The 15,490-nt window shown below is 56.2% G+C and overlaps 4 protein-coding genes across 4 annotated transcripts; 3 read left to right on the top strand and 1 right to left on the bottom strand.

Moving 5' to 3' along the window:
* Nucleotides 1–640: 640 nt before the first annotated feature.
* CHGG_10391 (uncharacterized protein) lies at nt 641–3,896 on the top strand (the record flags this gene model as incomplete). Its single annotated transcript, XM_001228317.1, has 5 exons — nt 641–999; nt 1,195–1,520; nt 2,099–3,109; nt 3,180–3,386; nt 3,436–3,896. The coding sequence occupies 5 exons, from the start codon at nt 641–643 to the stop codon at nt 3,894–3,896; spliced, it is 2,364 nt and encodes a 787-aa protein (XP_001228318.1).
* A 2,861-nt stretch (nt 3,897–6,757) lies between these two features.
* Nucleotides 6,758–7,684, top strand: CHGG_10390 (uncharacterized protein; the record flags this gene model as incomplete). Its single annotated transcript, XM_001228316.1, has 1 exon — nt 6,758–7,684. One exon carries the CDS (start codon nt 6,758–6,760, stop codon nt 7,682–7,684), a length of 927 nt encoding a protein of 308 aa, XP_001228317.1.
* Nucleotides 7,685–9,854: 2,170 nt separating this feature from the next.
* CHGG_10389 (uncharacterized protein) lies at nt 9,855–11,892 on the bottom strand (the record flags this gene model as incomplete). The annotated part of the gene is made up of 3 exons (XM_001228315.1): nt 9,855–10,583; nt 10,639–11,261; nt 11,655–11,892. The coding sequence occupies 3 exons, from the start codon at nt 11,890–11,892 to the stop codon at nt 9,855–9,857; spliced, it is 1,590 nt and encodes a 529-aa protein (XP_001228316.1).
* Nucleotides 11,893–13,186: 1,294 nt separating this feature from the next.
* Nucleotides 13,187–14,251, top strand: CHGG_10388 (neuronal RhoA GEF protein; the record flags this gene model as incomplete). Its single annotated transcript, XM_001228314.1, has 5 exons — nt 13,187–13,257; nt 13,371–13,398; nt 13,590–13,787; nt 13,867–14,001; nt 14,099–14,251. The coding sequence occupies 5 exons, from the start codon at nt 13,187–13,189 to the stop codon at nt 14,249–14,251; spliced, it is 585 nt and encodes a 194-aa protein (XP_001228315.1).
* Between the last annotated feature and the right edge of the window lie 1,239 nt (nt 14,252–15,490).

Raw genomic sequence — 15,490 nt, 5'->3', positions numbered from 1 at the left:
AACGGCCTTGGGGCTCCGGTCTATCTGCTGGGTATGAGTAACCAGATGTGCATCGCCCTGACCTCTCAAAGTTAGGGTTGTCTTGGTTGAGGGTAGTTTAGATTTCTGGCTGTAGCCCAGTCCACCATTTATGATATTTTATGAGCGTGGGCTGTTTGAGGCGCACAGTGATTTAGGGTGAGGGTGATAACGAGAGCGATGTTAGCAACCTCGGTAGTGTTGACTTTCTTATATGCCACAGCGAATGAAAGCACAGACCACCACATGCTTTGATTGCTCTTCAACAAGCAGTGGAATGAGCTAGGATTCCCTTCCCCATTCACATCACATCACCTTACCACCAACAACGGGAAATCATGGCCTTGAAAGACATATCATCTTGGATCCATTCACAGTAGGCGGAATTTATCCAAAAGGCCTGTCTGAGATCACCTCATTGACCACGACTCCACCTCGCAATCACCATTACATCCATCAACTTCAACATTAGGTACTACACCTAGGTACATCAGATTTGCTTCCCATCACCCCATCTTACTCTACCAACAACCCACCAGCCACACTCAACCCAACAATAAAACCAAAAAAAATGCCCCCCAAACCCTTCCCCACCCGCCCAGCAACAGCAACAGCAGCAGCAATGACCACCACCACAACACCACCACCACCCCCGCGCCCCACCCCACCAACGCACTTCCTCTGCATCCCCCTGACCGTCTCCCCCCGCGCCCGCGCCCAGCTCGCCACATCGCTGTCGGCCTTCCGCTCAGACGTGTGTGGCGCGGCGCTCGGGCTTGGGGGAGGGGACCTCCCGCCGGATGCGGTCCGCCCGCTGGGGACGCTGCATCTGACGTTGGGGGTTATGAGTTTTCCGGTGGGGGCGGCGGCGGCGGCGGTGGAGGGTGGTGGTGGTGGTGGTGGTGATGGGGAGAGGGGGTTGGGCAGGGCGAGGGAGGTGCTTGCTGGTGTGGGGTTGTCGTGGTATCGTAGGGGGCTGGCGTAGGATTGTGGTGTGACGAGGCTCCAGGAGGGGCAGGTGCAGGTGCCAGGGCCTGTATGGTGTTTGGGTTTGGTGTGTATGGTGAAGGGGAAGGGGGAGGATGTAGGGGTGCTTGTAGAGGAGGGTGGGGAGAAGCAGCAGGAGGTGCCCAAGATAACGTTGAGAGGCCTGGCGAGCATGCAGTCGGCCGACAGAGCAGCGGTCCTCTACGCGCCTCCCGTCGACCAGTTCGGACTGCTCCAGGCCTTTTGCGAGAGAGTGCGGGACGTGTTCAAGGACGCAGAGCTAATGGCCGACGAAGGACGGCCGCTGTTGTTGCATGCTACCGTGGTGAACACGGTGTATGTTAAGGGGAAGGGGAGAGAAGGTGGTGGGGGTAGGGGACGGGGGAGTAGAGGAGGCAGGGGGGGCAGGGGAGGGCGGAAGCGGGAGCGGTTGGTATTCGATGCTACAGATATCATCTACCGTTATGAGAATCAGGTGTGGGCAGAGGATATACCGCTCGAAAGGGTCGCGATATGTAAGATGGGAGCACAAAAGGTGGTCACAGACGGGGAGGAGGATGAGGCGTATGAAGTGGTGGCCGAGGTTGCATTCTAACCTACTGGAATGCCGTCTCATCGGGACCTAAAATTGGGTTTCGAGTCATCTGAGAAATGATATACCTATGTTGGTTCACCCAGAAGTGAGTCTCCATGTAGATGATTGTCTCGGTACCTCCACCCGCAGGAAGGGCAGCTCAGGGGCCCGCCCCACTTGGTGCCTCTAACGGTCCCTAAAATAAGCTTGGACCACCCCCGCATCAGCTGTACCTAGCGCTGAATAACACCCTGGTCGCCAGATCGGACAAGGCTGAGTGTGCTGAGCTCATTCCCAGTCGCCTGGTCGCCAAGCGCTTTATTCAACCACGCCACGACAAAGACGCAGCCATTCCGCGTCGGCCAGGCAGCTGCAACAAAATTCGAAGCTTCGCCCCCGACATTGGTCAGCGATTTTTAACAAAAAGCATATGTACCACTGGCTGGTGCTATGTCGTAATACAGTTCGTAATCCGCAAATCCCTCAGCCCGATCGTCCATATCATCTAAATACAAACAGCTTCCCCCTCGGCCAGCAGAGGATACCGAGAACGAAGCCAACAACTCCCTTGCCGTCGCGATATGCCACGAACAGATATGACTTCTCCCGCCAAACGCCGCCCACCCGTAGGAGCCGGGCCCAAAGGCGGCAGCACGAACGGCCCTCGCTCTCCCCCACGACCGACTCGAACCTCCCCAAACAACACTCGCAACGCAAACACCGCCAACATCACGACCAACCCGAGCAGTAGCAGCACCTTCATCTCACCACCCCCACGAGCCGCCCTAAGCGGCACCTCCTCCCCAGCCCCCGACAACCCTCGCAACAACAACAACACCACCACCGCCACCGCCAAAGCCAGCCCCCATCTCGCTCCGGCAACACTAGCAGCAGCCGCAGCAGCAGCGCGCAACCGCTCCCCCTCCCCCTCTCCACCCCAAAAACCCACAGCAACCGCAACCGCAAATGCAACCGCCACCGCGGCCGCCATCGCAACCTGCCAATCGGCGCTCCGCGAGAAGGACGTGCGCATCGCCTCGCTCGAGCGCGAGCTCGCCCTAATGGAGTCCGAGTTCCACCGCGAGCTGGACAAGCTCAGCAGCGCCGAGAGCGAGACGGCCGCCTTCTGGCAGGCCAAGTACGCCGCGCTGGAGAAGTCGGTAGCCGTCGTGCAGACGGCGGGTGGGCAGGGGGTGGGGTTGGGTCTGGGTTGGGTGCAGAATCAGGTTCACAGCCAGGGTCAGGTTTATTGGGGGATGGATGGGATCGTGGAGGGTGGCGTGGATGTGGATACGCAGGTGAGGGAGATCAGGGGCGCGTGGCAGCGGGTCAGGGATATGCTCGAGAAGAGGGAGGAGGAGGTTGCCGAGTTGAAGGCGCAGGTCTGGGGGCAAAAGGAGTGGGTCAGCGAGAGCACGCGGGCGGATGGGGAAGCGCAAACGAGCGACGAGGTTTTTGGGGAGGGTATGGCGCGGTTGGGAAATGGTTTGCAAAATTGGGTGCTGGTAAATTTTAGACGGGCCAAGCTTGGTAAGTGTGTGGGGGTCTCTGGGCCTGGGATAAGGTCGAGAATTGGTCGGACGGGTGCTGACGGCAGCAGACTTATCAAGCGCCCATGAGGATACTATATCGGAATTGGCCCGTCTGGTGCCCATGTACGAAGAGCTAGCCTCGACATCGAGAATCCATTTGCTTCAGTCGGTTGTCTCGCGGTATCTTGTGGAGCTCGTGTTTGGCGCTTATTTTATTGGCCTTCCCACCGATGTGGCTGCGCAGATCAAGCAGGTCGAGGCTTTCCTCTCCTCTAGTAAGATACCCAAGCAACAGATGAAAGAGAAATGCTTACTCTTTCATAGCATCATCACCCGAGTCGGTCAACCAGTGGCGCTCCCTCACCCTAACTACCATCAAAAAGGACGCCAGCGAGAAGCTTGAGAAAGAAACCTTCAAGATCGTTGAAACGGTCGTTTCCAAAGTCAACGAACTCCTTGACCCCTTAACAAATACGAAATCAACAGAGGCTCGAGATCAAGGCCTACAAGCACTTGTCCACAGCGCTATCGAGCTCTCGCGGCTACTCGCCGTCCAAAAGGCAGTCTTCAGGGTTGAAATGCCCGAGATCCTTCCCCACCAGTGCATCATGTTCAACGGCGAGACGATGGAGGACATTGGGGGCGAAGACGAGGACAGCCTGGCAGACAGAGAGATCTGCTGTGTTATCTTCCCGTGCATTATCAAACGGGGTGATGAGAGCGGTGGGCATTTGCAGTACCGGAACGTGATATCAAAGGCCAAGGTGCTCTGCAGTCCAGAGTAGGGCAGCTCAGTGGTTGGGGTGTCTCACACCAACTAGAGAAGGATAGAAAGGGTTGGGAGGCTCGGTATCTACTTTCTGTGACCGGACGATACGTCTGCCAACAGCCATGACTGCAGGCCAGCGACTGCCGGTGTCTTCAGTTCTGGGCTTGTTGGGCGGCGGCGTCATTACCGCCAAATCACAAGGGCGGTATATAGGGAACCGTGACTCGGCCTCGGCCTTCACTGGCGTAGCTGGCCCGAGTTTGATTGATTCTCAAGCTCGCGCCGAATCGGATTGGTTGGCTATCTCCCGGTCTGACTTGGGGGAGCGGAGTCATGCTGTCCTGCTTGAGAGAGGGGTTACAACAGGGCGGACGGCCATGGCCATATTGAGATGCAACCAGCGAGCTGGGACGTCATTGGTGTCGCGGAGCCGCCAATTCCCCCCACCCGGGAAACCGGCGTGACCGATGCAGAGGTTCGAGGTCTTCCCAACGCAGTCCTTGCGGATCGTGTCATCTCGCTCTACAGGTCTCCGCGGAATGCCCTCGACGACCAAGCATCGAAGTGTGAGGATGAAGACCAAGTCATCCCAGTCAACGGTATGGTCGGGCGACCCAACTACACGGTTCGGATCTTCGCCATTCCTCTTGAGCCACGACAATGACGGCCTGTCGATCATAGCTCCGACCGGTGTCCATTTCGGTCCTGGGGTAGCATGCATTGCTTGCATGAGCATTCAGAGCCTTGTTCCCTCGGGAGCCATGTGGCTGCGAACTGCATCTGGTTCGTCGTGGGGCCCGCTGGGCTGCTCTATCGGTCTCTATCGGCCTCCTCGTTTTAGCAATGACGGCAAGTGGCTGATCCGGTGGCTTGCATGATGGCGGCGTGATCCTCCCTGAGTCAGTTACTAAGCACCAAAGTGAGCGTCGACGTTGGGCTGGGAGACGCACATCCGGGAACCGTAACGCTCTGGTTCGGTAGCATGCACGCCAAGATGAACGGGGGAGAGATACCGACGGCCGAGGGTATTCTGAGAATTACTGCCGTATAATAGGTTTTACTTTGATTGAGTCCTTATCAGATACAGTCGGTCACCACAGGCCAAAAGCGCGCCTCAGGCTGGCTGGCAATGGACAGGTACTCTGTGGACTCGGTCTAGCTAGTTGTCACTGGCTGCTGTGGTACATGAATACAATGGTGCCAGCTTTTGGGAACAAGGCGATAGACGAAAGCCCGGCAATCACAGCGGCATTCATTCCCAACTTCACCACAAAGCTCGCTGCTCTCAAAGATTTTCGGGCATCCATGAGGTACGCCGAAGATGAGGCTCGAGTACAGACCCTCGCTGGCAACCCATTTGCGTCATGGGAATGGCAAAGGCGTGGCGCAGAAGATGATAAGCAAGATATGAGCGACTCAGTTTCGGTGGTCCGCTGATTGCGCACGACACCACACACGTGCTGTGCGCAACCGCGAAAACCGAGAGCCCAACCTCCGCAAGACCTCGACCCCCGAAACCGTCAAACAAAGTTGATCGCGCGCCTCCCACGGCGTGTCACCTGTTGATAGGCTCTGTGCGATGACGCGTGTGTGTACGGCGCGTCTTTAACTTTGACCCAGTACTTTCCGCAACTGCGGAGAAGTCTGCATATAGACAAACCAAAGTTCGCGGAACGAGATTAGGGGCTAGCTTTGCGGTGAGAAACCGCACCTCGGATGGTTGCCATTGCAACCGCTATGCGACATGGACGGGCGCTTGCCCCTTTCCGGCCCCAGTCGAGGGTCTTGTGGGACGGCTTGGGGCGGGCCGCACATACGGCAGCCAGTTAGTGAAGTCCGAGGCACATGGGAAAACCCCTCGGCCAAAGTTCCCCGAGTTGCATCATGTCGGAAGTCGGTTGGAACTGTGCGCGCAAATGAGCGTGAATGGGCGATATCGATTGGATGGATTCGAGAATGGGAGGGCAAGAGTCGACCAGGCATGCCCAGACCCGGCGTCGTGATTTTCATCAAAGATGGGTGCGAAGCGCGTCAAGCGTGAGGGTGGGACAGGCTGGCGGTCGTCGATGGGAATCCGCCAAAGTTGTATGGTTCGGTAGTAATTGCGTCTATGCGGTTGGTTTGGCTAGCGTCCCCGCTCACCCACATCTCACCCTCGGGCAGCAGTAGAAGGACCTGAACCGAGAGGACCGGAGCCTACTAGGGAGTACCCCAGAATGGACCCGACGTGTGCGCGTGCTGACAGGCAAGAGGCACTTAGGGTAAGGTAGGTAACGCGGGCCGATCTGGATCTTGCCCGTGTGGAAAGAGCGAAATTGAGGAACCAAAACCGCAGGAATGGGAAGCAAGACTCACCTCGTTACAACATAAATCGACCCCGCCCCCGACCCGGAATCCCACTGGCAATTCCCGTAAGCTTCCAATGCCTCCCCATCCCCGCCCCTGATCCCGCCTCCCACGGTGCCAATCCTCGACATCACTCTCGCATATGCCTCCGCGGTCTTGGTTTTAGCCTCGACGCTGCCCACTTAAATCCTGTCCTGGGCATCGACGTGACTTGACGCTGGTCGTCTTGCGAAAGAGAGTCGTCGAGAATAGCAACACTAGTGCCATAGTGGTCGGATCGAAACATCCGCATCCTGTTTTCCTTCTCTCCGTTCGGCTGGCTCACAGGGCCAGCCCTCCAAATTGCCTCTTTTTTGACGTTGTCGGGCGACGACTTTGGTGGTCCAAACGGCAGCTCGCGCTGCAACTCCGGGCCGGGTCACGGCAGGATCGAACCCCAGTCAGCAACCCCCACCTCCAAGCCACCCCGCCTCACAGCACTGAGGCGCACCCCGATCAACCGCCCTGCCACCACCATACCACACCACCGTCATGGGGGCCAACGTCAATCCCGCCGAGATTTATCAGCTCATCGGGGCCCGCCGCCGCCGCCGCGCCTACTTAGATAGCCAAGCGCCGTTTGCCAACTACGGCAATCAACCCCGCTGGGCATCGTCGTTGACAGCTAGTAATCTGCTGGACGAGGACGACGAATCCGAGTACGGCACCAACTATGCGCAGTACGACCATCCCCAGCACCACGACGACCAGTACGAGTACGCGACCGCTTCAACTGTCACGTCCGAGACATCCACGATGACATCTGCCGCTTCTCGCTCTGGCTTCAGCAGTCGACACAGCCGGCGTGATACGACACATATCACGACGCCCACAGAACGCCCGGATAACCCTCTGCGAACGTTTCTCCAACAATTCCCTACCCCCGGCGCCGGTCCGCGGAGCCCCGGTCAAACACTCTGGTGCGAGTTTTTCGGGCTTCTGGAATGTCCTGCGACGTTCGGCCTTGACGAGGAAGACGAGTGGATCCGACATCACGTCGAACATCTTGAAAACCGTTTCCCGCAGACGCTCATGTGCTGGTTCTGCGATCACGTCCCCTTCGTTGCCGAAGATCCCCGCAACGCTTATGCCAACTTTGTGGAGCGCATGCAGCATGTAAGAAGCCATATCGTCTATGATTACTGGACGAGTGCGAGTACGCGCCGCGACCTGCACCTTGTCAAGCACTTGCATGATGACGGTGTCCTGAACCCCGACCAGTTCGAGGTCGCCATGCAGTATGACGAAACACCCGAATCGTGTCGCCTTACCGGCGATCATTCGTACCCCCCTTCTTCGTCGTCGTACCAGCAGCCACTTGGCCAAAGTGTAAGGGTGGAATTCCACGACCTGAAGAAAGAAGAACGCGAGCGGCGCCGCCAGCAAAAGCAACGGCAAAGGCCTAGCCAGAGACGATAAGAAGGTGGACAAAAAAAAACCGACCATATTTATTTGACTTGACGACTTCGCGAGTGCGCCATACCGTCATTGCGCTGTCAAAGTCAGTTTATATATCCGTTGTAAGGGGAAAGCGGAAACATTTCTGCCTGAAAGGAGGAGTGGTGTGCCTGAAGCAAACGCGCTCACAACGACGCGTCTTCTTTTTGCGGCTCAGGGGCTCGGGCCCGTCGTCGCCCCACCAACCAACGGCCCGACCCCGGACCGTCAACCCCGGACCGTCGACCCCACATCTCGGGCGCCGACCCGGCCAAATCCGACGAGACAAATACTGTCCGTTGGCTTGAACCGTCGCCGAATGGCCAGGTTCTCTTTGTGCTGTCTCTCCCTTGGTTTTGATTTCTGTGTCGTCATTGGGTATTATTTGCTAGTCTCCCGGTTTTCAGGGGTCGTTTGTTTGTTTCGCGATCTCGATACCCATTTATACCACAGACCAGACATCGTATCGACAGATGTGAGACCGGAATCCAGACCGCATCACTAGGAGACAGTTATTCCGCTTCTTTTCCCTGGGGTTCGGGATAACGAGGCCGGTAACCTCTGTGAGAAACCCTGTTTTGTCTCGGGCTTGCCTGTTTTTCCTTCTTTTTCTTTTCTTTTTTTTGTGAGTTTTCTCATGATGGGTGTGCTTGTGTGCGGGTACTTGGGTTGGAATTCTTCCTCGAGTGGTTGTTTGTTGAATGTTGTTTTTTTATGTAACCCGGCTTGCTTCTGGAAGTCCTGAGGCTCGAGGGGGTTTTGGATGACAGGACACCACGATGCCCGATGGCATGCGTCGGTTGGTGAACAAGAGGAAACAACCGAACGAGGGCTCTGAGGTTATACGCGTCGGCTGTTGCTTTTCATCGTTGTGATTTTTTGCCATATAAGATTTCCTTGGAAATTCGGCCGGTTGAGAATATCCGACGGGGTTCATACTTCAAGTCTGTTGAGCAGCGGGAAGATGTAAGTAGGAACAAGGTCTCGGATCGTGGAGTAAACGGTACTTCCTTCTTGGAGGGCGAGGTCCTAGGATCTATGGGGGTTCGAAAGCTGCGGAGGGGACAGTCATTACCGAAACCAGGGAGCTTTGGAGACATCCTCCCGTTAGAACAGGTCCGTCTAGGATGGGGAAACCTCGAATGTTGTAGGTCTCCATATTAGATAACTCATGGGGTCAAGGAGAAAACAGACTTGGGCTCTCCCAAAAAAGAAATCTCGAACTCATTTCACGTTGACCGCCTTGTGGGCAATAAAACAAGGTGACACAAGCCCATATAAGTGCGCAAGTTCGCCTTGCGTGGCGAGAATCGGAGTTACGAACGTAACGCCCCGAACCTCCTTTTCTCTCGAAGTAGTTATCTCACGAGCTTCGCACACAGCGAAATACTCGCCCTTCCATTGACACGGCACGCGCCGAGGCCCGCCTTGCCTTTGTGAGTCTACCTAGGTGGCAGGGGAAGTGGGTAACAGGCCCGAGATAACCCTGCTGAGTGGTCTCGTGCGCCCTGTTTTTTGGGGCGTGTTTTTATGTGTGCGCTGTCCGTGGCAGTATGCCTTGCGTTCGCCCTGCAGCTCAGCCGGCCATCCGTCTCTTGCAGTCCTATCGGAGCTTTTATTTACCAAATACGGTTTTTCTGTTTTATCGCTGTGACGAAAGGAGAGGGGGGTTGCGCCGTGGCAATGCAGTTCCAAGGCGTGGAAAGCCCCTTGGTGTGCTGGGGCTGCCTGGCCCGGTTTGGCATGCCCGGCTACTTGGTTGGTTGGGAGGCGTTGGAGGAGTGGCCAATGGATAGATTGGATATGGCCGTGTTGGGATCTGGGCGAGGTGAGAGGTGCGTGGCCCCCATCGCGAATGGCTGGTTCCGGGAGAGGTGGTTGCGGGATCTTTTGGGGTGGGCTTTGGGTTATAAGTTTCGAGTGGAGGTTGAACAAGATGTGGGTGTCGGAATTGGGACAAAAGTCCCACGGTATATGCTCTATATCCACACTATCGTTACACGGAATAGGGGCACAGATTGCTGCCGTGACGACTATGTTACAACCCCGCCCCCTCCTTCTCGAGGCCCATCGTCAGATGTTGTTGCCCGGAAGGTAAGGGATGTTGGCTCCAGAAGACAGCCCTGTTCCAAGAGCAGCTCCGTGGCTCCGCTCATGGCCTGGGTTGGTCCCCTCCAGTCGTACCTTGCACATCGCCGCCCAGTGACAGCTCCTCTACCGCTTTCTGCACCTTGTCCACTTCCGCCTCCGCAGGCGCGACAGCACCTTGTGATCTAGCCAACTTGTTCTTGGCAATGACCTCGCCGATCTTCTCGAGCATCTCCTCGGACAGCTCGGGAGCGCCACGCTCGCGGCGCTGCTCACGTATCTTGCGGTTGTACTCCTGCACGGGCAGCAGCATCTCGTCGACGCGGGCCCCTTTCTGGCGGGCCTTCTTCTCGGCCTCGCGCGCCTCGATCTCGGCGATGTACTCGGGGGTATGGCGCGTACGGAACTTGGAGTATCGGTTGCGCAGCTCGTCTAGTACCTTCTCGGGCATGGGCGGGCGCAGGAGCGTTGGCACGAAGGTACGCTCCTCGACATCGAGGCGGAGTGTATCGTCCGCATAGGCTTCTTTCGGGATCGGTTGCACCTTTGGCCAGGGGATCTGCACGTTTAGTCCCGGGACCATGCGCAAGAAGAAGACCTTGCGCGTCGGCCGGTCGTGCTTCACCCGGATGGGCTTGAGCTCGCGAATGATGACGTCGCGGATCGTGCCGGTCGCCGGGTCTTCGAGTGGGTGTACCAGCCGGACGGCCGAGATAGGAATGTGTTCCTTGATCTGCTGAACGGCCCTTGGGTCTTCTTCCTGGAGGAGGAAGTCGGGAACCCTGATGTTCGTCTGTTTCCATGTGTGAGAGCGCGGCGCCAGACGCAGATATGGGGGGGATTCTTACAATGCCGACGTTGCCATCGACCTCGACCGTCATGTTAGTCTTGTTGATCGAGCTAATTGCTGAAATTTGGCCCTTGTAGGCGCCTTCGGTAATGACGACTCTGTCGCCCGGAGCCAGACAAAGTAGTTTCGCCCCTCCCGCCCAAGCGCCGCGGGCTTCTCTCTGTGCATCGGAAATTTTGGAAGTGAGTGTAGCCCGATCGGGGGAAATTGAACCCCAGTAGAGGTTGAACTGGTTGGGTTTGGGGATATCGCGTTTTGGTGCGAGAGGACCGAGCTCGCGATCTTCGTGCCGGGCCTTGATAGCAGCCCCAAGTTCAGAACCGACTTGTTTTCTCTGCATCATAATTTCTTGGAGGTTCCGGCGACGCTTCCCGCCGTTGAGAGCGTATTCCCTGCGCTTGGCTCGCCGTGCAACATTGCGCTCAGCCATGCGCACACGGCGAATAATTTTGTCCATGGCGCCGGCGAGGTGAGAGGAGGCCGCAGTCAGGCCAATCAAGTTGCCGGGCCGGGGAGATATTCGGCGGGCGAGCGGTGCCGGTCGATGTTGGTCGCTATCGTCGGAGGGGTGTTCTGGAATCCCAGGCTGCTTGGTCTCGACGATATCCAGATCGCCGCCATCTCGAAAAAGTTACATCCCACTGATTCCAACGGGCCCCGCTTTTAGAGACCCATTATTTTTGTGCCGTTTGACGGCTGGCACTGCTGAGGTCGGCTTCCAATGACAGCTGACAGTCGGCTTCCAATGACAGCTGACAGTCGGCTGAACAATCGACAGTCTCGCAGGCTCCGCTGACAAGTCTTGGTCTCTGGGCAAGGATCTATCATGCATCTCCTCGGCCCATTCATGCACCACTCTGCATTAAAACTTGTCCGAATGCAGGGTTCTTACAACTGTTTCCAAAAGGCAAAGAGCCATCATCAACAAACCGAGAGCAACCTTGGAACAGAAGGGTCTTTGCAATAATATCCCCTTTTAGGTACCCATGTAAACCCTACGAATTTATGACCCACCATCCGCGTCTCCGCTACCTTTCCCCCGATGCTCGTGATCCAGTGTCATCGGACAGTTCCGAGTCTTGCAACGATAGTTACGACTTGGCGGGGGCGTTTTCTCAGGAGGTCCCCGAAACTTATTGCGGCTCATGGGCTGGAATTTGCACCGTTGTTCCACCGGCTCCCCTGCTGGGAAAGCTCGGTCCCCAGGCCACCCAAGTCCTATGGATGGCCTAGGACTTTGCGGGCCGCTCATGGCCGGGACGCGGGGGCACGCGCCACAACAACTGCTGCTCATCCCGGTTTTGGTGTAAGCACATGGAGCTACGGAAGGGAGGTCTCCAATTCCACAATTGCCCACTCCCCCGATATTCAAGGGGAGGCCGCCGTTTTAGAGCGATGATCTGTTACGGTGACAACAGTGAGGTTGAAATAGCTAGGTAGGCCTGACTACTGCTCTAATAACTACCGCTGTGTCGGGTTTCTAGGAATCATTCCACAGTTCTACGATTCAATGCTCAAGGTTCTGTTATGGTTGCTCCCCCAGACTTTGGGTACCCGCCCAAGTTCTCGTTATTTCGTAGCTCAGCCGACGTGTCTGAACAGGGGGCGAATAATGAGAGCTCATCCGTCAGGAATCACATCTCCCTGCCACCCGTCTGGCTACAGGACCCGGGACTGCAGTCATCCTCACGTGCTTGAAAACGAACAAATCAACCAACTTCCAATCCTGTACCAACCTAATGAATGACAAGTGAAGGTCTCCCACCAAAGGCTCCGCAACCCATTCAGGGGCTGCCGTATCGTTTGTCGGAGTTTGCCAGCCCTGGGCCAGCCTTCCTGGGGCCCGATCGACAAAGCAAGCATCAAGCGAAACTGACTGGTCCCAGCTCCGACCGCAGCCATCTTGATGACGACTTGCCGTTTCGCAGCCCTTCTGCCCCGATAAGAAGCGGAAAAGAAGTCCTGCCGCCCTTCTAGGAATTCTGTAAACCCTTCTAAAGAACAATTGCAAAGATCACCTCGTTCACGTGGCATCTCATTACAAAAGTGCCGAAAAACAAAACACGAGAAGAGACCGACACTTGGTCGTTGTGCTGCCTCCTATCAGCGCAGACCAAGCGAACAGCACTTGAGCAAGCCCCCCCGAAGCCTGGCAAGGTTCTGTCCACTCAGAGCGCCCCATTCTAGGCGGCACCCACTCAACCCCTTCTTCTCGGCCATTCCCCCAGCGCACTGAGCACTGTCGCCCTTTCTCTGTCATCAATTGCAGCGACCGCTGACTTCTGGCCCTTTTCCACACCCGAGCACTTCCTCCACTTTTCACCTTTTCCATCTCTCTTGCATTTACTGCATCAACAAACCGGCGACCGATTCTCCTAGAGGCATCGCCTGCCGCCTTCCCTCATTCACTGCGACCCACGACTGCCGTTGTTTTTTTCTCCGGCGACTTCCAGATCTTACGCCTTGTTTGCAGCTCATCCTGCTGCAGCATCACCAAACACATCCCGATACCCTTCTTCATCACAGAGCTCTCGTCCCCAGCAACCATGGCCGCCGAGCTCCGCAGAAAGCTGGTCATCGTCGGCGACGGTGCCTGCGGCAAGACTTGCTTGTTGATGTGAGTGTCCTCGCTTTCCCTGCCGACCGCGGTCGGTTGGGGGCGACCTTGACGCTTTGCCGCCATTTCCTTGTGATCGACGCGTCGCCATACTAACTCGTTTCTGTCACCAGTGTTTTCTCCAAGGGTACCTTCCCAGAGGTAAGCCAACCCTCCCGAGATTCATTTTCGCACCTTGAACAACAGTCGTTGTGCTTGAACCCTGCATTGCCGCAGACCGCCTCGACATTCGGCTCCCCTATCCCAGGACTCCCTCCCTCTATCGGGCTTCCTTCTTCACCGCATCGAACCCAACCAAACCTTACCACTACAATGGCTAACATGGCATCCAGGTTTACGTCCCCACTGTCTTCGAAAACTACGTTGCCGATGTCGAGGTCGATGGAAAGCATGTTGAGTTGGCGCTATGGGATACGGCTGGCCAGGAGGATTACGACCGGCTGCGGCCCCTGTCATACCCCGACTCCCACGTCATCCTAATCTGCTTCGCCGTTGACTCGCCCGACTCTTTGGATAACGTTGGCGAGAAGGTTAGTTGCTGTCTAGGCCGTTCCAGATGAACGCGTCACGCGGTACACGGCTCTCAGATTTGCTAATGCTGTTCGATAGTGGTGCTCTGAAGTACATCACTTCTGCCCTGATGTCCCCAAGATTCTGGTTGGCTGCAAGAAGGATCTTCGTTTCGACCAGAAGACGATCGAGGAACTCCGCAAGACCAGCCAGCAACCCGTCACCCCTGAGCAGGTAAGCCGCATCAGAATGAATCCCCGAATGGCCCGCCAAGAGGCGGACTCGGGTTGCCCGCATTAGGGAAGCGGACACTAACGCGCTACGGTATCAGGCCACAACGGTTGCCAACAACATCAAGGCCACCAAGTACCTCGAGTGCTCGGCCAAGACCAACGAGGGTGTCCGTGAGGTGTTCGAGTTCGCGACACGGGCGGCTCTCCTCAAGAAGGCCGGGAAAAAGAAGAGCAAGTGCGTCATCGCCTAAACGTAGGCCGATTACGAATAGCCGTCTTCACGGCTGTCAACCGCTGTTGTCCGACATGGACCGTTTTGGCAACAGAACACCCGTCACGATGGGATCCTTGGCCCTAGAAAGAGAGATAGAATTCCTCACACTTCTTTTCCCAGCCGGCGTGAGAAGCGCCGAATGGTGAACGGCCGCGTGCTCCCGGGTAGTGGTAAGCAGGCGATCCTGGCGAAGGACGGAGAAACGAGACTTCGACGTTGGCAGCTATGAGCCGAGGAAAGGGAGGATGCAATCACGAGCATCGTGGGTAATTCTAGGGTACTGCTCACGCAGGCCCTGAGTCTCGGCTGAGTTGGAGATGACCGGCTAAGCAAGTACTGGGCGGCATGCAATAATCCAACACGTCCTCTTCCTTTTCTATCTTGTCCTTTTTTTTCTGTCTCAGATTACTTGACGGTACCGCGGTTTCCCATCCTCGTTTTTACTAGTTAGCTATCTATTTATTCATGCTCTTTTTTGGACCAGGCTTCGTGTCTTGTGTGTGTCTTGGTTATTGAGGTTCTGGTCCATTGGTCTGGTTTCTGCCTCGTGAGTTGAATATAGTCACATAAATCCCATTTCCCTGTCCCTCTTGACGTCGGACTCGTTTTGAATCGGAGAGTTTAGGTTGTTGACTATGCAGGTCGCTCTACACCACGCTATGGCAACGATCGGGTTTATTTAACACCGAGCACAGTCATTTGGTAGAGGGCCTCAGTGATAATCTTGCATTCATTGACGGCGTTCCCGAATCTGAAGCCATAACCATTGCTAAAATGCCGTCCTCTTCTCCGCATACTACGAGAGAACATCCGTCGACATAACTGAACCGCGCAAGAGAAACGAGACGATTCATGACTCATAGCCCGGTGGTTGATGGAGATAGACCGACTGAGGGCACGGGCGCGAGGGTTGAACTCCGTGATTTAGACGGGGCAGCTCTGTTGGTACGGGTTAGGTTGATGGCACGCCTTTGGATCAACACCCACACCGGAAAGGGAAGGGGGAGCACTCACGGCGCCGCAGGAGCCGCACGACTTGTTCTCACCGTCCGCCGAGGCTCCGCACTTGGGGCAGCTGCTGTGGTGCATGTTGGCTGGGTTGTCTGGTGTTGTGTTGTTGAGTGGTAAGTAGTTGTAGGTAAGTCTCGGTTTTGAAGTCTTTCGTGCTGTGAGATTCAAGCAGGATGATGGTGGGTTCAACACGAAGTTCAACTTG

Source organism: Chaetomium globosum, genomic scaffold (assembly GCF_000143365.1).
Source record: "Chaetomium globosum CBS 148.51 scaffold_7 genomic scaffold, whole genome shotgun sequence".
NCBI classification, from domain to species: Eukaryota; Fungi; Ascomycota; class Sordariomycetes; order Sordariales; family Chaetomiaceae; genus Chaetomium; species Chaetomium globosum.
This window is presented reverse-complemented; position numbering and strand designations above follow the sequence as displayed.